Source organism: Caretta caretta, chromosome 23 (assembly GCF_965140235.1).
Source record: "Caretta caretta isolate rCarCar2 chromosome 23, rCarCar1.hap1, whole genome shotgun sequence".
In the NCBI taxonomy this organism is placed as follows: domain Eukaryota; kingdom Metazoa; phylum Chordata; order Testudines; family Cheloniidae; genus Caretta; species Caretta caretta.
The window spans coordinates 12,341,488-12,369,436 of NC_134228.1; the positions used below are offsets into that span (position 1 = coordinate 12,341,488).

The following is a 27,949-nucleotide window of genomic DNA, read 5'->3' on the forward strand; positions in this document are numbered from 1 at the left end:
AGAGCCCGCGAGAGAACCCAGGAGTCCGAGCGCGGGGGCCGGAGGGGGCAGCTCAGGGAGGAGGAGCGAGGGGTGGGGCAAGCGGAAACCGCTTCCTCTTTCAAAAGTCCCGTCGGCCAATGGGAGCGGCCGGGGCTCCCTGCCCCGATTTGGGATGGAACGAGGCGAAATCGGAAGCGCGCGGCCGGTTGGAGGATTCGGAGCTGGGCCCGGGCCAGACGCTGCGGGGATGGACCCCGAGAGGTCGGGCTCTGCGCCCCTGCCCTGCACCCTGCAGCCAGCGAGAGAGCCAGGTACAGGCCGGGTTCTGATCTCAGCCCGCTGGAGTCAATCCGGAGTCACCCCTGACTGCACTGGGGGCAGGGCCGGGTTCTGATCTCAGCCCACCCAGGATCAATCCGGAGTCAATCCGGTGCCTGGGGAGTTACACAGATATAGTTTAGGGTTAGTTGCTCTCTCTGGTCTGTTTTTAATGGCTCCTTACATAAAATAATTGTTTAGACTTTTTGGAGTTTAACTGTGTATCCTGGGGTGGGGGCAGGGCTGGGGATCAGGCCTTCTGCGTATTCTGGGTGGGGGGCAGAGCAGGGGGTGGGGATTGGGCCCCTTGTGTATCCCCCCCACTGCCTGAAGATGGGAAGAATCCTGCTGAAACCTTCAGGTTTGTTTCCTAAAAGACTGTCCCAAGATGTGGGAGGTATCGCTAGACCACACCTCCCCTGGCCCCAGCTGGGGATAGAACCCAGGAGTCCTGGCTCCTAGCCTCGCTCTAAGCACTAGATCCCACTCTCTTCCCAGAGCTGGGGATAGAACCCAGGAGTCCTGGCTCCTAGCCTCCCCCACTCCTCTCCCAGAGCCGCCTTGGGGCCAGCTCTGCCTGCCAGGGGAGAGCGCTCCCTGCTGAGCCCCCCAACCCTGCTTCCTCTAGCTCCAGGCCCCTTACTGCCATGCTGGGACATTGGGGTCAGCACTGAGTGCCAGGGGATATCAGAGAAACCCAGGAGTCCTGCGCTCAGCTCGGACAAGCTTTTGCCTTGTTCGGGTGGGGTGGGGTCCTCTCTGGGCTCACAGAGGTTTTTGCTTCTCACATGCAGGCTTCGTGCCCGTTCCCTTCTTCCTCCGGCACGACTCCCCAGTGTCCTGGGACCTCTGCGACCCTCTCCCGGCTGCCGAGAGCCCGGGCTCGTGGGAGAGCAGCTTGCAGTGGGATGGAGGGTCTCTGGTCTTCGCCAATTCTTCCCAGGGGCAGCCGGGGACACCAGGGGGAGGTAAGGAGGGATTGAACTCCGGACCTTTGGCACCAAGAGCATAGGCCTCTGCCACTGGAGCTGAAGCAGGCCGTCCGGTGGCTGGTAGCAGTAGGAGGCCGTTATCCTGGCAGCAAAAAAGGCATGTGATACATTTGGTCACAGAAAGCACCGTCCACACCAATGACTAAGCTCAACCAGTTTCGAGCTTTAATTTGACCACGCTATGACGCTATGTTACGACTTTAATTACGCATAAAAGGTAAAAAAAGCCGATGGAGGAGGGGGGCGTGACGAGGAAGTATCTAGCCTTCGGGCGCAGGTCACTGGTGCTGTTAGTGTACGATTGTTGCCGGTCCGATCAGATACAAGTCTTGCATTGTTTGAGCCCCCTTTGGTCAAACCCACAGGTTTTATCCCCCGTGTCTTGTGACGCGAGGCAGGCGCAGATCGCTGAAACGGCCATCTCTACCGACGTATTTTAAATATATTTCCAGACATGCCAGTGTAAAATTCTTTGAACGGATGCATTTTTTCCCTTACGTGACTAAAACGTTGCTTGGTACCTCTTTTATTTACTTCCACGATTACTATTCGTCTTAATGAGTTCTGGGTTTTCATTGCGTTCGTGTGTTTCCCTGCGTCTTACAACGGGTCATGCTGGCTTTTCCTCTTGGTGTTAGTCTGTGGCCAGCACGATTCGCGCTCCCTCGTCTGTTTTACGAGGGAGGTATAGGTCTGGCTAGTGAATCACCCATTTGGCTTTTGCCCTGTTATCTCTGCAGCAAAACGACACAAACCAACTTTCTGATTTTTGTTTTTGTTACAAGCTTTGAAAGCTGCGTCGACAAGACACACCGAAAGCCGAGAAATACCCTTTGGTGTTTTCTTAGAACGCTATAAACGAGAGCAGTTACATTTTTCACATTATTTAATAGACATTTAAGAGAGTTCACTACACAGATATTTTTAAGTCTCTTTTTTTCCTTCTTTCTCCCCCCCCCCCTTTTTTTTTTGGGTCTTCCATGTTTTTTCTCCTCTTCCCCCCCCCCTTCTTTCTCTAACCTTCCCTCTTTTTGCTCCCCAACTGGCTCCATCTCCCCCCAGCCCCCTCTGGATCTCTCTGGGTTTCCTTTGGCCCAGCCCTGGGACAGCCTTTTGCCAGAGCCCCCGCTGATGCAGCCCTTGATTTCCTTCACCCCCTGGTGATGGCTGTGTGACAGTGTGACACAGCAGGGAGGGGGGAGTGTTGACCTGGGAATGTGCCCTGGGGATGGGAGACCTGAGAGCCTGTAACCAGAGCCAGGAGGGGCAGGGGGAGGGGGAGGTAACACCTCTGCCCAGGAATGTGAACAGAGGCTGCAGGAGGAAGCCTGCTGGGGGGGTTTAGTTTTCATTTTGGGGCTGGGTGGGGAAAGCAGGGAACCCCAGGGCTGGGGTCTAAGCTCCCTGCTCCCCCAGAAGGACTTGACTGAGGGGTCCTGGTTGTACGCACAAGCTCTGTTTTGGACTGTGTTCCCGTTGTCCAATAAACCTTCTGTTTTACTGGCTGGCTGAGAGTCTCAGTGAATCCCAGGAAGAGGGGTGCAGGGCCTGGACTCCCCCACACTCTGTGACAACTGGTGGCAGCGGTGGGATGTACTGCACCCCGTGAACGGCGCTTCCTGCAGTAAGTGACTGGGGAGCAGTAAAACGAAGGGGGATTGATGGGGACCAGGTGTGCTGAAGAGTCAGAGAGAGATGGTTTCAGGGGGTGGTTAACCCCTGGGAGTGTGTGACAAGAGAGAAAGACTTTTGCAGTAACAGGGTCCCCCGGGGGATTGCAGTGAGCGGTCCCAGGGACGGAAGAGTCTGCAGCGCGACCCTGGCAAAGAGGTGGTGACCTCAAGAAGGACTGGCACATGAGGGGTTTTTCCTGGAAACCGTGGACAACTGCCCAGGCCTGCGAGTGGCCAGCAGGGAGATGTACGCTAAACGCCTTAAGAGTGACCTGGTGGAGCTGTGCAGGCAGAGGGGGCTGCGCATTGGGAGGTCCACCAAGGAACAGCTGATTGCCCAGTTGGAGGAGAGGGATCGCTTGGATGACCCAATCCCTGTCCCAGAGGGAAGCCGCCCGGCTGACGCAGCATGGGCCCTGGGGCCTGACCGGGCTGGGAGGGGTCAGACTGCTGCTGAGGACATCCCGAGACTCTTCCTACCTATGCCTGGGGGAGGGGTTGGGGGAAGCCCGGCGAATACCAAGGGCACCCTGACCCCGGCAGCCAGCAGGGGATCCTCCTGGCGGAGCTCCCCATCCCTGGAGCGGATGCGGCTGGAGTGGGAGAGGGAGATAAAAATGAGGGAGCTGGAGGATCATGAGAAACAATGTAAGCATGAGCAGGAGGAGAAGGAGAGGGAACGTCAGCATGAACTGGAGCTGGCCAGGCTGAGGAGCAGTGGGGCCCCGGCTGTGGTGAGTGTGGGGGAACCCAAGACTGCAAGGAGCTTTGATAAGTGCTTCCTGGCCCAGCGGAAGGAGGGGGAGGACATAGATAGCTTCCTGACGGCCTTTGAGAATGCCTGCGAGATGCACAGGGTTGACCCTGCAGACAGGCTCCAGTTCCTCACCCCCTTACTGGACCCCAAAGCCATGGAGGTGTACAGGGGCAGGGGACTATGAACTGTTCAAACAGGCCCTGCTCCGTGAGGTTGGGCTGACCCCCGAGATGTACCGGAGAAGGTTCCGGAGTCAGCGTAAAACGCCTGAGGTCACCTACCTACAACTGGTCAACCGGAAGCAGGGATATGCCCGCAAGTGGACAGCTGGGGCCCGAGCTAAAGAGGACCTGCTTGACCTAATCGTACCGGAGCAACTGTATGAACAGTGCCCTTCCGACCTGAGGCTGTGGTTGGTGGACAAAAAGCTCGAGAACCCCCAGCACGCAGGGCAGCTGGCCGACGAGTTTGTGAACAGTCGGTCGGGGGTAGCAGGGAGGAGTTCCAAAAGAACAGGCCCCCCGCGATGCAGAGAGAGAGTCACCATGGGGCCTCCCAGCGGGGAAATAGGGAGAACCCCCTCTCAAGGGGAACGCCTGGCGTCAGGCCCCTCCGACCCGTTCGAGGGGACCAATGTGACCTGAGCTGCTATCACTGTGGCCAGAGAGGCCACGTATGGACCCATTGCCCCAGGCTCAGGGACAGACTGAGCAGACCCAACTTACCCTGGGTTAACTGGGTAGGGACCCAGCTGGACGAGGGGCAGACGGCTCAGGCAAGGGGGGCTGCCAGCTTACCACCTGCTCGGGAGGGAAGAGTATCCCCGGCCAGCTCCTCCAGAGGGCTGGAGGCTCCAGACTCAGGGTGCTCGGTTTACAGGATGGGCGCGGGATTGTCCCTCCGGAGAGAGTGCCTTGTTCCCCTGGAGGTAGATGGGAGGAAGGTCAATGGATACTGGGATACGGGCGTGGAGGTGACGCTGGCCCGGCCCGAGGTGGTGGCCCCAGATCGGGTGGTGCCCAACACCTACCTGACCCTGACGGGGGTGGGCAGAACCCCATTTAAGGTGCCCGTGGCAGGGGTACACCTGAAATGGGGGGCTAAGGAGGGCCCCAAGGATGTGGGGGTACACCACCATTTGTCCACTGAGGTTTTGATGGGGGGAGACCTAGGGGACTGGCCAAGCAAGCCCCAGACCGCCCTGGTTGTGACCCATAGCCAGAGCCGGCGAGGGGCACTGCACCCTGACCTTGGTGAGGGTACCACACCGGAGGCGCAGGACCCTACCCTTGTGGGGAGGGAGCGCCGAGGAGCACGGCTCAGAGAGGCTCAGGCCTCAGACCCGGCCAATGAGGGGGAACCGGGCCCCATCCTTTCCCCAGCCGCAAGAGTTCCAGGCCGAGTTGAGGAAAGATCCCTCCTTGCGGAAGCTCAGGGACCTGACCGACCTCAGTGTGCTACGGACTATGAGGAGAGGCTGCCAGGAGAGGTTCCTGTGGGAGAAGGGGTTCCTGTACCGAGAATGGGCTCCCACAAGGGAAGTAGAGTCCTGTGAGATCAGGAGGCAGCTGGTGGTCCCCCAGAAGTATCGCCGCAAGCTACTGTACCTGGCCCATGACATCCCCCTCGCAGGGCACCAGGGAATCCGGCGCACCCGGCAGAGGTTGCTACAGAACTTTTACTGGCCCGGGGTCTTTCCCACAGTCCGGCAGAATTGCCGATCCTGTGATCCCTGTCAGAGGGTGGGGAAGGCCCGGGACAACGGGAAAGCGACTTTGAGACCTTTGCCCATCATAGAGGAGCCTTTCCAGAAGGTGGCCATGGACATTGTGGGGCTTCTCAGCAAGACGACCCGGTCGGGGAAGAAATACATTCTGGTGGTGGTAGATTTTGCCACCCACTACCCCGAGGCAGTGCCCTTAGCTTCCACTGAAGCAGACACCGTGGCAGATGCGCTCCTGACCATTTTCAGCCGAGTGGGGTTCCCCAAGGAAGCCTTGACAGACCAAGGATCCAACTTCATGTCGGCCCTGCTCCGGTGCTTGTGGGAGAAATGTGGGATCCGGCACAACTGGGCCTCAGCTTGTCACCCCCAGTCCAACGGGCTCGTGGAGAGGTTCAACGGGACGCTAAAGATGATGCTGAAAACCTTTATGAACCAGCACCCGCAGGATTGGGACAAGTACTTACCTCACCTGCTGTTCGCGTACAGGGAGGTGCCCCAGGAGTCTACCGGATTTTCACCTTTCAAACTGTTATATGGAAGGTGGGTGAGGGGCCCCCTGGACCTGATGAGAGACTAGTGGGAGGGGAAGGCCACTCCCGATGGAGAGTCAGTGGTGGAGTATGTCCTGATCTTCCGAGAGAGATTGGCTGAACTCATGGGCCTGGCCATGGAGAATCTGGCCAGAGCCCAGAGGAAGCAGAAGGTCTGGTATGACCACACGGCGCGGGCCCGTGCCTACGCCACCGGGGATCCGGTGATGGTTCTCATCCCTGTGAGAAAGAACAAACTACAGGCCACCTGGGAGGGCCCTTTCAAGGTTGTCAAGCAGCTCAATGAGGTAAACTATGTGGTGGAGCTGTCGAACCGGGCACACCACCGCCGGGTGTACCATGTGAATATGATGAAGCCATATTATGCCAGGGGGAATGTGGTGTTGGCCGTGTGTGGACAGTGGGAGGAGCAGGGAGATGACCCTTTAGTAGATCTATTCCCTGGGACCAGAGCTGGTTCCCCCCTGGAAACAATTCCCCTCTCGGATCAGATAACCCCTGCCCAGCAAGCTGAGGTCAGGGGGGGTGCTGCATCCGTCCCGACAGCTGTTTTCCAACCAGCCTGGACGCACTAATCTGACTGTCCACCGGGTGCAGACACGGTCGCACCCGCCGATAAGATGCTCCCCCTTCCGAGTCACAGGGAAAACTGCTCAGGACCTGGAAAGAGAGGTCTGGGACATGCTGGCTTTGGGGGTGATCCAGCCATCTGCCAGCCCTTGGGCCTCACCCGTGGTGCTGGTCCCCAAAAAGGACGGGTTGGTCCGGTTCTGTGTGGACTATCGGAAGCTCAATGCCATCACTGTATCTGATGCCTACCCCATGCCCAGGCCTGACGATCTCTTAGACAAGCTGGGAGGAGCTCGGTACCTTAACCCCACGGACCTTACAAAGTGCTACTGGCAAGTGCCGCTGGATGCAGATGCCTGGCTGAAATCGGCCTTTATCACCCCTCTGGGGCTCTATGAGTTGCTGACCCTGCCTTTCGGCCTCAAGGGAGCGTCGGCCACCTTCCAGCGCCTGGTGGACCAGCTCCTGAGGGGGATGGAGAGTTTTGCCGTGGCGTATATTGATGACATCTGTGTCTTTAGCCAGACCTGGGAGGACCATGTGTCCCAGGTTAGACAAGTGCTGGACCGACTCCAGGGGGCTGTGCTGACTGTAAAAGCGGAGAAGTGCAAGATGGGGATGGCTGAAGTATCTTACCTGGGCCATCGGGTGGGGAGCGGCCGCCTAAAGCCAGAACCAGCCAATGTGGAGGTGATCAGAGACTGGCCCGCTCCCCGCACCAAAAAGCAGGTCCAAGCCTTTATTGGGATGGCAGGATACTACCGAAGATTTGTGCCCCACTTTAGCGCCATGGCCACCCCCATCACTGAGCTATGCAAGAAGGGGAAGCCAGACAAGGTGGTCTGGACCGAGCAGTGCCAGGAGGCTTTCCGGGCTCTGAAGGAGGCTCTGGTCAGTGGCCCAGTTCTGGCAAACCCAGACTTTGACAAGCCCTTTGTGGTGTTCACCGACGCCTCCGACACGGGACTGGGGGCGGTGTTAATGCAGGAGGATAAAAAGGGGGAGAGACACCCCATCGTGTATTTGAGCAAGAAGTTGCTACCCCGGGAGCAACACTACGCGGCCATCGAGAAGGAGTGCCTGGCCATGGTGTGGGCCCTCAAGAAACTAGAGCCCTATCTCTTCGGGCGACACTTCACCGTGTACACCGACCACTCTCCCCTGACCTGGCTGCACCAGATGAAAGGAGCCAACGCCAAACTCCTGAGATGGAGCCTGCTCCTGGAGGATTACGACATGGACGTGGTCCACGTGAAGGGAAGTGCCAACATGATAGCGGATGCGCTGTCCCAGAGAGGGGGCCCCGAACTTCCCCAGGTCACTGGTCAGAGTGACCCCGCTCAGTTCAGTCTGGAAGGGGGGAGAGATGTGACGCAGCAGGGAGAGGGGAGTGTTGACCTGGGAATGTGCCCTGGGGACGGGAGACCTGAGAGCCTGTCAGCTGAGCCGGGAGGGGGAGGTGACAACTCTGCCCAGGAATGTGGAGACAGGCTGCAGGAGGGAGCCTGCTGTGGGTTTTAGTTTTCAGTTTGGGGCTGGGTGGAGGAACGCAGGGAACTCCGGGGCTGGGGTCTAAGCTCCCTGCTCCCCCAGAAGGACTTGACTGAGGGGTCCTGGTTGTACCCACAAGCTCTGTTTTGGACTGTGTTCCTGTTGTCCAATAAACCTTCTGTTTTACTGGCTGGCTGAGAGTCTCAGTGAATCCCAGGAAGAGGGGTGCAGGGCCTGGACTCCCCCACACTCCGTGACAGGCTGCCCACCTGGATCCCGGGGTGCCATGCTTGATGTCAAGGATAAATCCAGGTGATGTCTGGGGCGGGGGTCGCCGTGGTTGCCTGCCCTGGGGAATTGTGGGGAGCTGGGATCCTGTGTTTCGCTGTGTCTCGGCCTGGGCCGGATCAGACACAGAGGCTGAGCTCCCCACCCGGCTCCCCTCTAGGGAGGCAGATGGTGTCCCAGTGCATGCTGGGAAATTCTGGCCAACTGCACATTAGCCTTGTCCGTATCCTACTGCCCAGCCATGTCTGGCCAATGGCCTGTCCGTATTCTACCACCCAGCTGTCTCTGCCCCTGGGCATGCTGGGAAAACCTGGCCAATGGCCTGTCCATACCCTACCGCCCAGCCGTCACTGTCATGGAAGATTTGGACAGAAATGACTGGTTTGGGTCTTCTTCTCTTGGATAAAAGTAACTCGTTCTCATTTTTTACCAAAATGACTTTTTTTTGTTTTCTGAATAGCAGCCGTGTTAGTCTGTATCCGCAAAAAGGACAGGAGGTCTTGTGGCACCTTATGCTTATGCTCAAATAAATTTGTTAGTCTCTAAGGTGCCACAAGTCTTCCTGGTTTTTTTTTTCTGCTGTTTTGTTGCCAAAATGACTCTCTTTACCTTCGAGTTTTCTCTTCTTTGTTGTTGTTTCCCTTCTCTTCTATCTTCTTCCTTCCTTCTCTTTCTTTCTTTTCTTTTTTTTTTTACCACCTTCCCTCCTCTTCTTTTTCCAGCTTTTTCCCCCACTCCACCACCTCTGGATCCTGCTGGTTTTCCATTGCCTGAGCTCTGGACTGGGCCCCATATGGACGCCCCTCCTGCCGCAGCCCCCGATCCGACTCTGCCCCCCGTGGCTGCTGCCTGCCTGGATCCCACAGACGGACCCCCGACATCCAAGACAAATCCAGGTGAGGCTCTGGGAGAAGGTCGGTGCTGCCCGCCTTGGAGGATCCTGGGTAGTCAGGATCGTGCATGTCGTGAGTTGCCGGTTCTCGGTCCAGTTGGAACAGGCTGAGCAGAGAGGCTGAGGGCTGGACTGGATCCAGAGGCTGCTCCCTCCATGCCCCTCCCTAAGGAGGCAGGCGCTGCCCCAGTGCATGCTGGGAAAACCTGGTCAGTGGCCTGTCCGTACCCTACCGCCCAGCCCTCACTGCCCCGGTGCATGCTGGGAAAACCTGGTCAATGGCCTGTCTGTATCCTGCTGCCCAGTATCTCTCATGGCATCTCTGTCTTGCCAGACATTGCGGGCCTCCTGCTGCTACTCTGCAGCACCCTGGACTCCTACCCCAATGGCCTGCAGGTCTTCAGCCTGAGGAAGGCCATGTGGCTGAGGCATGGGGTGAACCTGGAGTCATTCAGCCAGCAACAGGGATATCTGGGCACCCTGGACTATCTGACCAAGCTGCGTGGGATCAGGCTGCAAGGGCTGGAGAGAGGGGACAAGTGTCTCGTTAAGCTTCAGACAGATGAGGAGAGAAGGATGGGGTCCATGCGTCAGGGCTGAACTAGTCTTGGTTAAGGATGAGGGCAGGTTATCCCACTGCTCACACCAATGGGCATCCTGCACCTTCCTCTGAGGCTCACTAGAGTGTATGGCCTTGGGCTTTCTCTGACACTTTTCGGGCTTAACTGAGGTGTCCTGGGTGAATTGCTACCACCTGGTGGCAGCAGGAGGGACTCTTGTCTGTCATGTAGTTAGATCGACATGGTGTCAGTGTAGACGCTGGGTTGCTTACGTCATGTTACCGGCTTTCAGGAGCCGTCCCACAGAGCCCCACGCCGACGGTACAATGGACGCAAGCGCTCCTGGTGGGGACACGCACCACCAACACATAACTGCAGTAGCTGTGTGCCAACAGAATTTTGTCATGGAGACGTGGCCCTAGAATCAAACCAAATTGAAGTTTATTTAATGGAGTTTGAGACCGATTCAGAGAAGGGTTTGCAAACATAAAGTTGCAGGGAAAAGTAAAACATAACCCATCATCTTCAGCTTCCAGTTTATTAACAAGTTCCTTCCCTGTCTACTGAGGTATTTCTCACCCAAAGGTTGGTCCATACAACGCTTGTCCAGCCTGGAGAGCTGGGATTTCATGAGGCACTCGCGCTGCCAAAATATCTCCTCCGTAATGATACCATCTTGTGCCCATTTGAAACTCTACAGTGCATCAGTGTAGACACTAGGGCCAATGTCCATACACTGTCTCTCTGGGTGGTGGTCTCCAAGGGCACAGGTTTGGGGTCTCGTGGGCTGGAGGGGCTCCCTTTCCTGTTGTTCAGCCCTGCTGTCTCCCTCCCTCTATGCAGACTTGGGTGAAGTCTTGGCCTACGTCTCTCACACCCTAAGCTGCCACCGCAAGGGTATGAGGGTGAAACCGTTGATGAAGAGGCTGCTGAAGGAGCATGGGGTGGACCTGTTGGCATTCAGCCAGGACGGGGGGTACCAGGGAGTCGTGTCCTTCCTGCAGGAGGTGCCGGGTATCGAACTCTGGAACCCCGAGAAGGGAGAGAAGTGTCGTGTCCTGAGCTGTACCTTTAAGAAGAGTGAGTGAGGAGATGGTTTCTTGTAGGGCTGCCCCAGCCCGGCCCCCTTCTTGAGCGGGGAGAGAGCCCGTGGCCAATGGCACACTGGCCTCGCTGCACCCTGCTGTGTCTGCCCAGTGCATGCTGGGGAAATCTGGCCAATGGCTTCTGTGCAGCCAACTTTGTCTGCCCCAGAGCAGGCTGGGAAAACATGGCCAATGGCCTGTCTGTATCATGCTGCCCAGTATCTCTCATGGTGTCTCTCTCTTGCCAGACATTGCAGACCCTCTGCCACTACTCTGCAGCACCCTGGGCTCCTACCCCAATGGCCTGCGGGTCTTCAGCCTGCGGAAGGCCATGTGGCAAAGGCACGGGGTGAACTTGGAGGAGTTCAGCCAGCAACAGGGATATCTGAACACCCTGGACTATCTGACCAGACTGTGTGGGATCAGGCTGCAGGGGCTGGAGAAAGGGGAAAAGTGTCTTGTCCAGCTTCAGAAGGGTGAGGAGAGAGGGATGGGGTCCAGGTGTCAGGGCTTAACTGGTCTTGCATAGGATGAGGGCAGGTTATCCTACTGCTAACACCAATGGGCATCCTGCACCTTCCTCTGAGGCCCAACGGACTATATGGCCCTTTGGGCTCCCTCCCCCATGAGATTTCATCTCCCATGATGCACTGTGCTGCTGCCATCATGCACCGCCTTCCCCCACCAAGACTAGAAGCCATGGTGCATTGTGGGAGATGTAGTCCGACCAGGAACCCTGGGCTGTAGAGGAGAATGGGAGCCACGAGGCATCTGAACTACAACTCCCATGAGGCACCGTGGTGACTTTTCTAAATTGAGGTAGCTCACTGAAAACTTGAAATTTTCTAGGGACAATCTGGACCTTTTTGCCTCATGTTTACTTGACAGGAGTGACTCTCTTCCCCCCCCTTTTTTTTGGGGGGACAAAAATGACTTTTTTCCTCACTCTTTTTTTTGACGTCTGCCATTTTTTCTCTGATTTTTGACAAAAGCGAGGTTTTTCCTTCCATATTTTTTTGACAAAAATGACATTTTTCCATCTGTTTTCTTGACAAAAGTGACTTTTTTACCTCATGTTGTTTGGCAAAAGCGATTTCCCCCCCCCCACTCCCCGCTCTGTTTTTTTGAGAAAAGCTGCTCCTTTTTTCTCAGGTTGGCTTGATGAAAATGACCCCCCGCCCCTTCAAGTTTTTTGACACGTGCAACGGTTTTCTCTCAGATTATTAACAAAAGAAATGTTTTCCCGCAGCGTTTTTGGAGAAAAATGGCTCCTTTCTTCCTCCACTTTCTTCGCAAACGGCGACATTTAGTTCCCTCGGGCCTGGTCTACCCGTAAAACGTCGGTGGACGGAGCAATGACCTGCGGGGGTGTGAACAAGCCGCGCTCCGGAGCCCCGCAGCCTCGCCGCCCCGGCCCCGGTGTAGACTCGGCCAGGCGGAGGCTGAATGTGCCCGTGGCCGCGGTTCCCATTATTCGGGGAGTGGAGGTCCTCCCGCAAACCCCCGTTCTGGGGCTGTAACTGGTGCGGCAGGGGTACAGCGCCACCGACGCGGCCTCACGGCTGGGCTGCTCGGGCGCCCGTAGTGTAGACGTGGCCTCAGGGGTTTTCGGACAAACTCGAGTGTTTTTTTTTTTCACTCTGGTGTTTGATGAAAGCCTCCGTTCCCTGCAGTTTTCTTCACCCAAGGGACTCTGTTCGCGCTTCTTGGGGGCACAAAAATGTCTTTTTCTTTTTCCTTTTTTCTGTTTCTTTTGACCAAAAAAAGTGGCAGGAAAGGAGGACGGCACAGCTGGGCCTGTGCCCAGTATGAGGGATAGCCATGCCTGGTGGGGGGAGCTGGGGGAGGGGGCCGTGCCTGGTGGGGGGAGCTGGGGGAGGGGGATGTGCTTGGTGGGGGGAACGGGGAGGGGAGGGGACATGCCCGGTGGGGGGGAGCTGGGGGAGGGGAAGGCATCTTGTCCGGTGGGGATAGCTTTGGGGGGAGGGGGACGTGTGGGGGCCAGCTGTACTTGTCTTTTCATGCCCACTGTGGTGGTCTTGTTTCTTCTCCCCTCCTTCAGGTGCCGCTGTGAAGCCCCCTGCCCCCCAGCCCCCCTCTGCTCCCCCATCGGCCCGGCACAGCAGCAGCCCCCCGCCCGATGCCCCTGCCCCCCACTCGCGGTCTGCCGACCAGGGGCCGACGGGAGCCCCGGGGGAGACGCCCGGTGAGCAGCTTAGCCGGCTTCTCAGCAAGGCCGCTGCGTGTGGGGCGCGAGCCTGGGCGGTGAGACCTCAGCCCAAGCCAGGCCCCCCAACGCCACCCCTGCATCACCCTGCAGCCTGAACTCCCCTCTGCTCCTCCAGGGAAGGGCTCTGTGGGGCTTGGCGCCTGGGCTCTTTCCTTTGCCCATCTCGGGGGGCACGTTGGGGCAGGGCACGTTTGGGGGGAGATTGTGGGGGGGGTGGCTGTGTTGGTGGGGGCTAGGTGTGTGGCATCATTGCCATTTGTGGGAGGCATCTTCGGGGGGCTGTCGGGTTTATGTTGGTGGGGGGGGTGGGGATGGAGGGAGCAGGTTGGTGGGGTGGGGGGGGTGGGGATGGAGGGAGCAGGTTGGTGGGGTGGGGGGTTGTGGGGGAGACGGGGATGGAGGGAGCAGGTTGGAGGGGTGGGGGGATGTGCAGGGGGCTGGGGATGGAGGGAGCAGGTTGGTGCCATGGGGGGGCTTTGGGAGGGAGCTGGGAATGGGGGGGGCTGTGGATGGAGGGAGCCCGTGGCAGGGGTACAGGGATTGGCTGGGGGGACATACTGGCAGCGAACTGTGAGGAACGGGGGGCAGCCTGTGGGGTGCCCTGCTGGGCCCTGCCCCTGCTCTGGGGATGCCCAAGGACTCAGGCCCGTGGGGCTGCCAAACTGCCCCTCACCCCCAGCGCCGGGTCTGCACCCACAGGGTGCCCCATGGCGGGGGGGCTCTCAGCTGGCGCGGGCTCTCACAACCCCCTCTTCCTTCCTCCCCCCCGCCCCCCGGTCTGGTTGCAGACTTGGCCGAGGTCTTGGCCTGTGTGCGGGATGTGCTGGGCCGCTTCCCGCTGGGGCTGAAGGTGGGCAAGCTGAAGGAGGCGCTGCGGAGCGAGCGCGGGCTGGACCTGGAGGAGCTGAGCCGTCAGCGGGGCTGCGGGGACGCCCTGCACCTGCTCCGGGCTCTGCCCCACCTGTGGCTGGGGGACCCGGGCAAGGGTGATGCCTGCCTGGCCCGGATGAGCGCGGGTAGGGGGGCAAGCGGCCGGAGGGGTGGGGGGCAGTTAGGCCGTGGAAGGTGGGGGAGGACGTGTCTATGGGGGAGCCCTGCTCCGTGGGAGAGGGGGCAGGGCATGGCTGGGCCTGTGCCCAGGGAGTGGGGGTTCCTGGGGTGTGAGGAGGCATGGGTGGGCCTGCTGCAGGGCAGGGGGCCATGCCCAGTGGGGGGAACTGGCGGGGGGGAGGGAAATGTGGCTGGTGGCAAGAGGAGGGGGAGGGGGATGTGCTTGGTGGGGGGAGCGGGGAGGGGACATGCCCAGTGGGGGGAGCTGGGGATAGCTTTGGGGGGAGGGGGACGTGTGGGGGCCGGCTGTACTTGTCTTTTCACTCCCACTGAGGTGATCTTGTTTCTTCTCCCCTCCTTTAGGTGCCACTGTGAAACCCCCTGCCCCACAGCCCCCCCCAGACCCTGCTGCCCCATCGGCCTGGCACGGCAGCGGCCCCCTGCCCGATGCCCCTGCACCCCCCTTGCAGCCTGCCAACGGGGAGCCCAGGGGAGCCCCGGGGGAGACGCCCGGTGAGCAGCTTAGCCGGCTTCTCAGCGAGGCCGCTGCGTGTGGGGCATGGGCTTGGGTGGGGAAGCCTCAGCCCAAGCCAGGGACCCCCAATGCCACCCCTGCATCGCCCCAGAGCCTGAGCTCCTGTCTGCCACCCCGGGGAAGGGCTCTGTGGGGCTCAGCGGTTGGTCTCTTTCTCCAGGGTGGTCCAATAAAAGAGATTCCCTTGCCCATCTCGGGGAGGCTATGGGGCAGGGCACATTGGAGGGAGATTGTTTTGTGGGGGGGTTTGGGGCTTTGTTGGTTGGGCCAGATGTGTGGGTGCCATGGGCATTTGTGGGGGGCATCTTGGGGGGGACTGTTGGGGGAGATCATTTTGGTGGGTGGAGGGGCTGTAGAGGGGGCTGGGGATAGAGGGAGCAGGTTGGTGGGGTGGGGAGTTTGGGGGGATGGAAATGGAGGGAGCCCACGGCAGGGGTACAGGGGTTGGCTGGAGGGACACACTGGCAGCAGAGTGTGAGGAGGGGGGCCAGCCTGTGGGGTGCTCTCCTGGGCCCTGCCCCTGCTCTGGGCATGCCCGAGGACTCAAGCCTGTGGGGCTGCTGAACGGCTCCTCGCCCCCAGCGCCGGGTCTGCACCCACAGGCTGCCCCATGGCAGGGGGGCTCTCAGCTGGCGCGGGCTCTCACAACCTCCTCCCCCCCCCGCTCCCCCTCCGGTCTGGTTGCAGACTTGGCCGAGGTCTTGGCCTGTGTGCGGGATGTGCTGGGCCGCTTCCCGCTGGGGCTGAAGGTGGGCAAGCTGAAGGAGGCGCTGCGGAGCGAGCGCGGGCTGGACCTGGAGGAGCTGAGCCGTCAGCGGGGCTGTGGGGACGCCCTGCACCTGCTCCGGGCTCTGCCCCACCTGTGGCTGGGGGACCCGGGCAAGGGTGATGCCTGCCTGGCCCGGATGAGCGCGGGTAGGGGGGCAAGTGGCCGGAGGGGTGGGGGGCAGTTAGGCCGTGGAAGGTGGGGGAGGACGTGTCTATGGGGGAGCCCTGCTTCGTGGGAGAGGGGGCAGGGCATGGCTGGGCCTGTGCCCAGGGAGTGGGGGTTCCTGGGGTGTGAGGAGGCATGGGTGGGCCTGCTGCAGGGCAGGGGGCCATGCCCAGTGGGGGGAACTGGCGGGGGGGAGGGAAATGTGGCCGGTGGCAAGAGGAGGGGGAGGGGGTGTGCTTGGTGGGGGGAGTGGGGACAGGACATGCCCAGTGTGGGGGGAGCTGGGGGTGGGGATAGCTTTGGGGGGAGGGGGACTTATGGGGGCCGGCTGTACTTGTCTTTTCACTCCCACTGAGGTGATCTTGTTTCTTCTCCCCTCCTTTAGGTGCCACTGTGAAACCCCCTGCCCCACAGCCCCCCCCAGACCCTGCTGCCCCATCGGCCTGGCACGGCAGCGGCCCCCTGCCCGATGCCCCTGCACCCCCCTTGCAGCCTGCCAACGGGGAGCCCAGGGGAGCCCCGGGGGAGACGCCCGGTGAGCAGCTTAGCCGGCTTCTCAGCGAGGCCGCTGCGTGTGGGGCATGGGCTTGGGTGGGGAAGCCTCAGCCCAAGCCAGGGACCCCCAATGCCACCCCTGCATCGCCCCAGAGCCTGAGCTCCTGTCTGCCACCCCGGGGAAGGGCTCTGTGGGGCTCAGCGGTTGGTCTCTTTCTCCAGGGTGGTCCAATAAAAGAGATTCCCTTGCCCATCTCGGGGAGGCTATGGGGCAGGGCACATTGGAGGGAGATTGTTTTGTGGGGGGGTTTGGGGCTTTGTTGGTTGGGCCAGATGTGTGGGTGCCATGGGCATTTGTGGGGGGCATCTTGGGGGGGACTGTTGGGGGAGATCATTTTGGTGGGTGGAGGGGCTGTAGAGGGGGCTGGGGATAGAGGGAGCAGGTTGGTGGGGTGGGGAGTTTGGGGGGATGGAAATGGAGGGAGCCCACGGCAGGGGTACAGGGGTTGGCTGGAGGGACACACTGGCAGCAGAGTGTGAGGAGGGGGGCCAGCCTGTGGGGTGCTCTCCTGGGCCCTGCCCCTGCTCTGGGCATGCCCGAGGACTCAAGCCTGTGGGGCTGCTGAACGGCTCCTCGCCCCCAGCGCCGGGTCTGCACCCACAGGCTGCCCCATGGCAGGGGGGCTCTCAGCTGGCGCGGGCTCTCACAACCTCCTCCCCCCCCCGCTCCCCCTCCGGTCTGGTTGCAGACTTGGCCGAGGTCTTGGCCTGTGTGCGGGATGTGCTGGGCCGCTTCCCGCTGGGGCTGAAGGTGGGCAAGCTGAAGGAGGCGCTGCGGAGCGAGCGCGGGCTGGACCTGGAGGAGCTGAGCCGTCAGCGGGGCTGCGGGGACGCCCTGCACCTGCTCCGGGCTCTGCCCCACCTGTGGCTGGGGGACCCGGGCAAGGGCGATGCCTGCCTGGCCCGGCTGAGCGCCGGTAGGGGGGCAAGCAGCCGGGGGGGGAGGCAGCTAGGCCTATAGCGGGAGATGCAGCTGGGGCCATGCACAGTGTGGAAGGTCGGGGAGGACACAGCTGTGGGGGGGCTGTATTCTGTGGGGGGCGGGCAGCACGTGGCTGGGCATGTGCCCGGAGGGTGGGGGTTGCAGGGCACAATTGAGGTTATGGGCTGTGAGGAGGCCATGCCTGGCAGTGGGAGGCATGGGTGGGCCTGCCCCGGGGTGGGGGGCCCTGTGCCTCACATGGGGGCCTCATGCTCTCACTCCATATAGGGGCTGTGTTATTTCTTTTCCCCTCCTCATCAGATGCTGCTGTTAATGCCCCTGCCCCCTCCCGGCCTGCTGAGGCGGGGGGCCTGGGCGCTGCAGGCCCAGCGAGGCAGAGGCGGGGCCAGCGGTGGGTGGCAAAGCCCGGTGCAATGGAGGCGTTGATCCGGGGCGCCCTGGCCCCCTGCCCCTTTGGTATGCGGGTGAAGAGCCTGAAGAAGCTGCTGGCGGGGAAGTATGGAGCCAAGCTGGAGGCCTTCAGCCAGGCCAGAGGCTACGGGGACGTGGTCTCCTTCCTGGGGGACGTCCCGGGACTCACGCTCCGGGACCCAGAGAGGGGCAACAACTGCATCGTGCAGCTCCAGAGAGGTAGGGAGTGCGGCCCGGAGCCAGGCTCACCAAAATGAATCCCCCGACAGTCCCCCCAAGATGCCCCCCACAAATGCCCATGGCACCCACACAAAATGTGACGCCAACCTGGGACCCTGACTTACTCCACTCTGCCCTGTTGTTACCTGCACGCATTAGGGCACCCCACCTTTTCCCAGGCCGTAAGGCTCCAGGTGAAAAGCATCTACCCGTATCCAATCCGTAGGGCTCCGGGTGTAACTAACCGGGTCAATTTAAGTACCCACACCCTTTCCCAATACGTAGGGCTCCGGGTGTAACTACTTCTGCAGGTGAAAGAGCTTTACCCAGTAATATCCTACGTAACCTCTATTAACAATCGCCAAAACTAGACGGCACACGCTACTCATACAGTGCTCACCACGCTCAATACGACAGGGGAACTTTTCTTGATGGCTGGTCCGGATCAGGCCCATCGGGGGGGCTCCAGTTTCTGCCCGGTGTCATTGGCAGAGCGTTGAGGTCTGGCAGCTCTGATCTCTGGGGCTGTGTCCTGGAGTTGGTTCCCAAAGAACTTCCTTTTGGACCCCAGTTTATACAGTGAAACTCGAGCCCTGCTTAACCATATCTTAACCAATCGTTATACTGAAATCTATCTAACCAATCCTAACATAGTGTAACCAAATTCTCTAACCAATCCTACCCCACCACCTTAATTAATTTACACCTAGCAAAATTAATTATGTAGCAGAGAGAAACAATCAGAGAACCAGACAGACCACACAGACAAACAATAGGGAAGCGGGGACCATAATGACAGAACAATAACGAAATGAGGAGTTCACAACCACAGCTATTGAGAAGTGATTTCTTGCCAGACAGGACGCTGTCAAACTCCGTTTTCTTTAACCATCTCAAGATCTGTTTCTTTATCTGGTGACAGTGGGGGCCATTAGGCCGGGGTCTCCGTCTTAGCAGCCTGGTATGACATTGTTTGAATGTCCTGTAGATGGAAACTGAGGATTTGACTTCCTGCTTCTCAGCTAATGGCTGCTGCTCGGCTGCTCTTTTAATCTGGCGGCAGACGAAGGCCTTCTCCTTACACTCTCACCCCTTCACCTGTCCCCAAGACGACCCCTGGCAGGCCAGGGGCGTGGCTGGCATGTTAGGGTTCTGGGTGGCCAGTGAGGGCCCCATTCTGCCCTCTCCGGGGTCCCCGCATCCCCACGCAGCTTCCTGACCCGGGGAAGCAGCTGCCGGCATCCCCCCAGAGCAAGGGGTGGCCGTCAGCTGGGAGGCCGGGGAGCGGGACCCAGAACCTGCTGCCATGCCGGAGAGAGGTAAGGTGATCAAATGTGGAAAATCAGGAGATTTTTTTTGGGGGGGAGGGTAAAGCCCCTAATATTGGGATGTCTGGGCACCCTAGAGAGAAGTGAGGGGGCTGTGCTGGGTTGGGGCAGGGAGGAGTAGCCCAAAGGGCTGCGTTGCCTTTGTTATATTCACCTGCAACCTACAGGCCTGTATCCATAGAGAAATGGCCCCACACTTGCCCTTCGGTTTTGGGGACCTCGGACTCTAAACCGCCGTGGCAGGAACAGGGAAGTGGTAACCACAAAACCCGTTGGAGCCGGGGTGCGCTGATGAGTTAAAATGCTATCAGCCCTGTCCCTCCCCTTGCCAGATTTCACAGGCAAGGTCTGATTTCACGGTCCGTGACACGTTCTTCATGGCCATGAATTTGGTAGGGCCCTACCTATTGGATAAGTACACCTGATGAAAAGGGTGAGGAAGTTCGATTTTGGCCCAGAAGGCCGTGTACTCGAATGAATCATAGACCTGGAAGGGATCTCGAGAGGGCATCTTGTCCAGTCCCCTGCACGCATTGCAGGACTAAGGATTATCTAGACCATCCCTGACAGGGGTTTGTCCAACCTGCTCTTAAAAATCCCCAGTAATGAAGATTCCACAACCTCCCTGGGCAACTTATTCCAGTGTTTAGGAAAAACTTCCTGTCAGTGGTTAATGTCCAGCCTAACCCCCACTTGCTGCAATTTAAGCCCATTGCTTCTGGTCCTATCCTCAGAGGTTAACGAGAATTTTCTCCCTCCTTCTTGTAACAACCTTTTATGGACTTGAAAACTGTTATCACGTCCCCTCTGACTTCTCTTCTCCAGACTAAACAAACCCGTGCTTTTTTCAATCTTCTCTCGTAGCTCATGTTTTCTAGACCTTTCATCATTTTTGTTGCTCTTCTTTGGACTTTGTCCAGTTCGTCCACATCTTTCCTGAAATGTGGCGCCCAGAACTGGACACCATGCTCCAGTTGAGGCCGAATCAGCGCGGAGCAGAGCGGAAGAATCACTTCTCGTGTCTTGCTTACGACACTCCCGCTAATACAGCCCAGAAAGATGTTCGCTTTTTTTGCAACAATGTGACACTGTTGACTTGTATTTAGCTTGTGATCCATTCTGACCCCCAGACCCCTTCCCACAGTACTCCTTCCTAGGCCGTCATTTCCCATTCTGTATGTGTGCAACTGATTGCTCCTCCTAAGTGGAGCACTTTGCATTTGTCCTTATTGAATTTCATCCTGTTTACTTCAGACCATTTCTCCTGTTTGTCCAGATCATCTTGAATTTTAATCCTGTCCCCCAAAGCACTCACAACCCCTCGAAGGGTTATTCATGATAGTGCTCGGGCCCTGTAATAGGGCCAACCGCTGTGTGGAGGGGGCTAGCTAGCTGTCTCTTGGGCCTTCAGCTCTGATGTTATCTGCTGTCCTTCTTGAGCGTTGAGGAACCTGGACCATCAGACCTTTGTCTCTGCTCTCCATGCCCTTGAGGAAGGGTGTGAGCATGCAGATCTAGGAGTATGATACTCCAGGTATCCCCAATAGTGTATTGTTCCTATCTCGTTATGAGCTTTTCTGGCTTTATTACCGATCTTAATCAAAATCGCTGTGGCTTTGCTTTTCCCCTGGTGCGAGTGTCCTTGCCAGACACTCCGAGGTTCCCGCCAAGGTATCAAACTCCGTGGTATTAGCCTGGTTCTGGGACAAGAACCTTATTCCCGCCGGATCAACTGGCCATCGGTACAAGTATTGTTAACGTTGAATAGGATCGGGCGACGCTCCCCACATGGGTGTGTATGGTGGGCCAAACCGATCACCCCAGATCCCAGGGATCGGGGTTGGAGAGGGGGTGCAGATCCGAATGGGCCAGAATCCAAGGAATAGCTATCGGCCAGTGAGAGGGTGTGTAGGGGCTGCCCCCTAGTGGAGGGTAGGGGAATTGTAGCCTGTGTGCTGGAAGAAGTGGGGTGTAGCTGGTTTTCCCCCTCCTACCGTAGGACATGAGAAACTCGGATTCATCCCTTCCTGGTTCCCTGGAGCCAGCCCGTCCCTGCCCTTGCGCTGGATGGGAGCTGGCGCCCCCTAGAGGGGAAAAAGCCCCATCCCTGACCGTGGCGATCTTTCTTCTCTCGTCCTCTCTGCAGGCGAGACTGAGGTCCTGATGCTGCTCAAGTGCTTGCTACGCCCATACCAGTCTGGCCTGCGGCTGCAGAAGGTGCAGGAGGTGCTGCTGGAGAGACACAGGCTGGATCTGAAGCGGTTTGTCAGCTCCCAGGGTGAGGAGGACGTGCTGGGATTCCTGCAGAGGCGCCTGCCCACGCTGCAGCACAGGCAGGCGGAGAAGGGGGAGAATTGTATCGTCTGGCTGGGGACAGGTACGACGGGGCGGTGGAGGGGACGGGACAATAAATCCCACTCAGAGCTGGGAACAGAACCCAGGAGTCCTGGCTCCCCGCCCCTCCCCTCCCTGCTCAAACCACTAGGCCCCCACTCCCCTCCCGGAGCCAGGGAGAGAACCCAGGAGTCCTGGCTCCCCCTGGACCAGCAGTCAGAACTCCATTCCACAGGCCAGAGCCCCGCCCCTCGCTCTCCATGGGGCCATCGGGGGTAGCTGAGACCTGGATTCCTTATTGTCTGTCTCCCCGGCTGTGGGGCAGGCTGCGGGGCTCCCCACACCCACCCATGGCGTATACCTGCCTTTGCTCCAGTGCATTGTGGGAAAAGTCCAGGCAGGTCCGGAGCGGGATGCAGGCAGAGCGGTAGCTGCCGTGCATGCTGGGGGATGCCATGTGCCTGTTACCCTCCCTGACCTGATGGCACTTTTCCACCCCACCCCACCCCCAGGGCAGAAGAAAGGCTCTGGATCTTTGCCCCCTGACAGTGTCCGCCCTCTGCCCGGCTCCAAGAGGTGCCTCCTCCCAACGAACGCTGCAGTGCACCCGGCCCCACCCGCCACCGACTGCCTCAACCCTCGGCTGCCCAGTGCTACCACCAACCGACCTCTGCTTCCCAGCCTGCCCTCGGGCCGGGAGCCCTTCCGCGCCCCAGCTGTCCTGGGCAAGCTGGGAAAATCCCCAAGGGCCAACCCCCGCCTCCCAGCCTGGTTACTGAGCCCACCCCGGCCCACCGGCGCCCCCTTGGCCCTGCGAGCAGAGGAGGGGACCCAGGAGTCCGGGGCCAGGCCTGCCAGCGCCCCCTTGGCCCTGCGAGCAGAGGAGGGGACCCAGGAGTCCAGGGCCAGGCCTGCCAGCGCCCCCTTGGCCCTGCGAGCAGAGGAGGGGACCCAGGAGTCCAGGGCCAGGCCTGCCAGCGCCCCCTTGGCCCTGCGAGCAGAGGAGGGGACCCAGGAGTCCGGGGCCCAGCCCCCTGAGGACCTGAGGGAGCTGAAGCAGAAGGTGGGGGCCATCCTTGCCGGGTACCCCAGGGGCATGTCCCTCTTCCAGTTCCGTGCCGCATACAGCGCTGCCCACCAGCACCCACTGCCCTTGGGCCGCACGGCCTCCACCAAGCAGCGGCTGGCGCAGATGCCCGACGTGGTGCGGATGCAGGGCTGCGGGGTGCAGATGCTGCTGCTGCCAGTGGACCCCAACGGACCCCCCGGGGGAGAGCCTGGTATGTAACGGGGGGGCAGCTGCCTTGCATGGTGCGGGGGGGATATTGAGGGGCTGGGCTGGGTCCCCCACAAGGGGTGTGTGATTGCGGGGGGGGTCAGGCTGGGCCACTCTGTCATTTTGTGACTGGCTCGGCCAGTCCTCCTCCTCCTCAGCTCTCCCTGTGGCGGGACATCTCCCACAATGCCCTGCTGGTGCCGCTCACTGTGTGGCCCACCCCAGAGCAGCCCAGACCTTCCCAGAATGCACTGGGGCATAATGTACAGCAGGGCGGGATGTTTCCCAGCATGCATTGCTGGTGCTGCGCTGCATCCCACTGTCTGAGGCACGCTGGGCATTTCCCAGAATGCACTGGGCAGGCAGCGCATCGATGGCGGGGCAGGACTCTGTCCCCCCCTGCTGGTTGGTCCGGCTCAGAGGATAAAAGCCTCCAACCGCTGCCGGTTGAGGGAGCTCCCCTGCCAGCCCAAGCACCGTCTAGCTCTGAGCTTGGCAGGCCCAAACCCTGCGGGCAGGGGCAGGGATGTGGTTCAGCCTTGGAGGTGGCACTGGGTCAGACCCGCTGGGTTGGCTCTGCCCCACTGTCAGTGGGATTTAACTGGGTTTGTTTTTCAAGGTCTTGCCCTGTGGATCCCGCAAGAAGCTGCTGCCCTGGCTGGGGACCCCGACGACCCATCTGACCCCCGTCCTGCCCCTGCTGTTTCTGATCCAGCTGGGGACTCCCATGTTCCTGCCAAGCCCTGTTCCACTCTGGCCAAGATCCCCCCAGCTCCCACCCTGACTGGGGACCCCAACACTCCAACTGAGCCCCCTCCCCTGCCTGCAGCTCCCACCCTGACTGGGGACCCCGACACCCCAGCTAAGCCCCTTCCCACCCTGGCCGAGATCCCTCCGGTCCTCACAGCTCCTGACCGAGCTGGGGACCCCAAAGTCCCAGTCAAGCCCCCTCCCACCTTCATGGATCCAAGACCGGGGCTGAGCTCCCAGGCCCTTCAGCGCCCAGAAGCCGCCAGACCTGAAGCCAGCTGGGAGTTACCCAACTTGGTGCCCAGTGCCCCCGTGGTTCTCCCAGCATTGGGGCCGGGCAGCAGCTCGTGGTTCAAGGTTGGGGCAGAGTCTCCCCCCGCCCCGGGTGATCCCGGTGCTGCTGCTCGACCGGTCGTGTACCCTCCTCCCCAGGAGGTCCCCCCGGCCCCTACTGCAGGCCCAGAGCCGCCTTCCCTGTGCCCAGAGGCACTGGGGCCATCCCAGGCCCGGCTCAAGCGGGTCCAACTGGTGCCTCCCTTCCAAGACCACCCCTGGGCTGGGGATGCCCCTCGGGCACAGCCGGTCCTTAAAGCCCTGGGTCAGAACCAGGGCACGTCAGCAGCTGTGGGATCCCCTGTGGGCCCGATCCCTGCAGATCCATCCACGGGCCAGGCCATCTCCCCTGCTAAGCAGCTCCCAGTGGTGGCCCCGGATCCCCTCCCACCTCCAGATGCCAGTGTCTTAGCGACCCCCGAGCAGGGCTGGCCAGAGACCGGGCCAGGTGGAGATGTTGGCTCTCCTGTTGACCCCTTGCGGCGCTGCAGTCCGACACAGCTGGTCCCCTCTGCAGGGAGGACCCGGCCGGGCCCGTGGGGCGAGATCCCCTCCGCCCCACTGGCCCACTCACCGCCACGCAACACTGACACCTGCATTATCCTGTAGCCACCACTGGCAACTCAGGCTGGCGACTCTGGGGTGGAGCAGGTCGGCCTGCGGCCAACTCAGCACAGTGCCTGCAGGAGAGGTCGGGAAATGAACCCCTGTGATTTCCCCAGTAGGGGGCACTGGGGCATTTCTCCCCCCAGGACTTGATTGGGGAGTGACGATCTCTTTAGTGGGCTTGAAAACGTGGGCTCACAACTTTAAAGAAGTGGCCACTGACTATTTTGGCAGGGGAGGTGGCTTAACTTCAGGACTCCTAACTCTAGACCCACCCTGAGACCACCCCCGCCCCCCCCCCCCCCCAGCTCCACCGAATCGCGAGTGCTTGGTGGTTCTGGAAACCAGTCGTGGCTTTTCAATCGCACGTTGCCCCAAACCGGTGGCCACTTCCTGAAAGCGGTGGCCAGCCACCGACGTCTCAGGGAAACCGCCCGTGGTCCCGCGTGCAGCATTTACATTTTATCCATTAAATTTTCTAAGAAGCGGCAACCAAAGCTCCCGTGTGGTTTGGTTTCGCCGGCGTCTCTTGAAGTGGCTGGGGCCTGTAACTCTTCGCTTGCCACGGCTTAGCCCGGCCTCCGCCTTTGTTCCGGCGTCCGAATTACTTCCGCAGTGCCAGCGGGTGAGCGCAGGGGCGTTGTTTTGCCGCTCTGTGCCTTGGTTTCCCCAAGCTGCAGGATGGGATTAATGATCGTGACCGGCTGGGTAAAATGTACAGATTGTTTTGACGTGTGCTGATGAAAAGCCCTTCCCAAGCTGGATGGGTGGGGGTGAGGGGTGTTTCCAAAATCTCCAATGCACAGGGGGGGAGGCCTTGCAAAATCTCCCACAATGCACTGGAGGGACAGTGTGAAGGGGAATCAATTGTCCATCCCCCTCGCTCCCCCCCCTCCCCCGCCAGGGGCCCTGCCCAAGACTGAGTATCCAGGCCCCCCCCCCGTCCACTGTCCCCAAAGACAGTGTCTGGCCCCCTCCAAGACAGTTCACCACTCCCAACACAGAAATATTGGTGTTTACGGCCCCCCCATCCCTGGGGCATCTGTCCCATGCCCCCCAGCCCCTTTTCTCCCCCCTCTTTTTCTCCTAGGGCCCCCCATATTTCCATTGCACAACACCCCCCTCCCCCTCTGAGCATCTCAGCATCCTTCCCCCAAATCTACCCCCCCACCCATGGGTTCAGCTTGATTTAGCCACAGGGTACTCCAGAACCTGCCTATTGCACATGTATGGGGGGGAGCCAAACGGGGGGGGGGGGGGGGGTTGAGCTGCTCCCTAGCCTCCCCCATGGGTGTTTGAGGGGGCTGGGGAGGGACTCATCTAGCTGCCCACCCCCAAGTTCCACTCTGGCAGAGATTCCCCCCCAGCTCCCCCAAGAGTCAGAGCTGGGGGGGGGCTTTTCCTACCAACCATCTCTGCTAAGCCAGGGCGGCTCTGGCTGGGGGGAGGAGTCTGAAGATGGGGGGGGAAGGGGAGGCAGTGCCCCCCCTCCCCCGTGGTCATGGGACAGGTTCAGGAGCTGGGCTGCGGGGGGAGATAAGGGGGGGAAGAAGCTGGGGTGGGGCTCTTTCCCATGGATCCATTGCCCCCCACCCCCACCTGTCGGCCATCTTTGCTGTGGGCAACATGGTCTCAGATTTCCACCGTCCCCCTTTCAGGCAGCGGGTTCTAGAGATTCCCTTCTTGGCTCAGGGCATGGGCCTGTGAGTTGTTTCACTGGGGAACAGAAAGAGATGGTCCAAATCTTGCATTTTCTGCCCCCTGGGGCCATCCCGTTTGCTTGCAAGGAGGGCGCGCCGAATCCCGTTTCCCTGGGCACGGCGCCTGTCTCCTTCCTCACCATGTCAAGACCACCTTCCCCGTGGGTTCTGGGCCCCCCACAAGCTCACTTTTTGCTGTCTTGCGCATGCCGCTTGCTAAACCAGCCTGTAGCCCCTGGGTTAGTTATTGCTGCCTTGGGCGCTGGCTTCTTTTGTTTACAGTATCGCTGTGTAAAGATGGGATTTAATTGCTCCTCTATAAGTCAAAGCCCAGCTTCATCATGTCTAAACCCAGACGGGACCATTGGGATCACCTAGCCCGATGCAGGCCATAGGGTTGCCCCTGTGGAAACTAGAGCAGATCTTTTAGGGAAAGGGCCTGTCTTGATTTTAAAATGGCTACTGATGGCATCGGTCAGTCAGCGGTTAATTGCCCTCCCCTGGGAACAATTCACACCTTCTTCCCAGTCTGGATGGGTCTGGCTTGATTATCCCATTTCCCTTCCCCATGGGGGGGCCTATATATGGGACCAAGTCCCTCTAACCCCTCCATCTCTCTGCACAGCCAGGAGGCTGGACCCAGGCATGTGGAGCAGAGAATCTCTCGGGCAGGGGGTAGGCGAGCTACTGCGCCTTGGGAGCACAATACCACCCCCCCCGGCCCAAACACTCCTGCTAACGGCTGCACCCTGGGATTGAACCCCCAACCCTGCGAGTACCAGCTAGAGGAACTGCCCCTGAGCTGGGCGCATCAGGCTCCACGCAGAGCAGCCACTGGAGGGTGCTGGGGTATCGGGGGCGGGGGCTCGAGGGTGAGTTTGTGGGGGCAGGTTCAGGGGAGCAGGTCTGTGGGTGAGTTTAGGAAGAAGGTTTGGAGGAGGGGTCCCGAGGGTGAGTTTGGGGGGGCAGGTTTGGGGGAAGGGGCCTGTGGGTGAGTTTGGGGGGGCAGGCTCGGGGGAGGAGGGGGCTGGACAGCACAGGAGCAGGCTCGGGGGAGGAGGGGGCCCAAGGGTGAGTTTGTGGGGGCAAGCTCGGGGGTGGCAGGATCCACCCGTGCCAGCCCGACCAGTCCGTCCAGTTCGGGTTACGTGGGTGCCGGGGCCCAGGGATTCCTGGTAACAACCACCCGGCTGCCTGGCCCTGCGCCCGGCCCCCGCCCAGATCCGGGACGCTGACGCTGCCGGCTCGGTGCCTGGGGCTGCCAGGCAGGCGCTGCCCCCCGCCCCAGGGGGTGACAGAGCTTTTAGCCCTAGAGCAAACCTCCAGATCCCGCGCTCCGGCCTGGAACACCCCTTGCCCCATAGATACACATGGGGGTGTGCGGCCGGGGTTAGGCCCTGCATCCCCAGCTCTGCGAGGGGAGTGGGGGCTAGTGGTTACAGTGGGGGGGGCTGGGAGCCAGGACTCCTGGGTTCTCTCCCTGGCTCTGGGAGGGGAGTGGGAGCTCATGGGTAGAGTCGCGGGGGCTGGGAGTCAGGACTCCTGGGTTCCCTTTTGACTCTTTACTGGCCTCCTTTGCACAGCCCTGGAGGGCCCCCCCCCCCCCGCTGCCAACTGGGGGGTGATTATTCGGTGCCACCCCAAGGCAAAGCGTCCCCGGCCCCATTTGTTACCCACCGCCCGGGTGCCATCCCCGCCCCCACCCTGTTCGCTCAGCGGGCAGGGTGAGGGCCCAGCTGCCTTCCCCTTTAACTGGCAGCTCTGCCCTTCCTGGGCCACTTCCCAGGAACTCCTGTGCCCAGCTCCAGGGCCTGCCTGGGGCGGGGGCGGGCCGGGGCGGGCCCTCCGGAGCCCGTGGGG

General features: G+C 60.2%; 1 protein-coding gene across 7 annotated transcripts; it reads left to right on the plus strand.

Annotated features, from left to right (window-relative positions):
• Positions 1-120: 120 nt before the first annotated feature.
• On the plus strand, positions 121-24,886 carry LOC125627931 (uncharacterized). 7 transcript variants are annotated; one of them, XM_075122415.1, is made up of 15 exons: positions 121-293; positions 1,095-1,268; positions 9,071-9,244; positions 10,644-10,880; positions 11,134-11,361; positions 12,948-13,091; positions 13,904-14,131; positions 14,529-14,678; positions 15,388-15,615; positions 16,020-16,169; positions 16,879-17,106; positions 17,433-17,762; positions 21,237-21,467; positions 21,937-22,704; positions 23,320-24,886. In XM_075122415.1, the coding sequence occupies exons 1-15, from the start codon at positions 155-157 to the stop codon at positions 24,390-24,392; spliced, it is 4,482 nt and encodes a 1,493-aa protein (XP_074978516.1). In that variant the 5' UTR covers positions 121-154; the 3' UTR covers positions 24,393-24,886. The 7 variants fall into 7 exon arrangements, with proteins under 7 accessions (XP_074978516.1, XP_074978518.1, XP_048688509.2 ...); XM_075122417.1 differs by having other exon boundaries at positions 22,536-22,704; positions 23,320-23,476; XM_048832552.2 differs by lacking the exon at positions 16,879-17,106.
• The last annotated feature ends 3,063 nt before the right edge of the window (positions 24,887-27,949 follow it).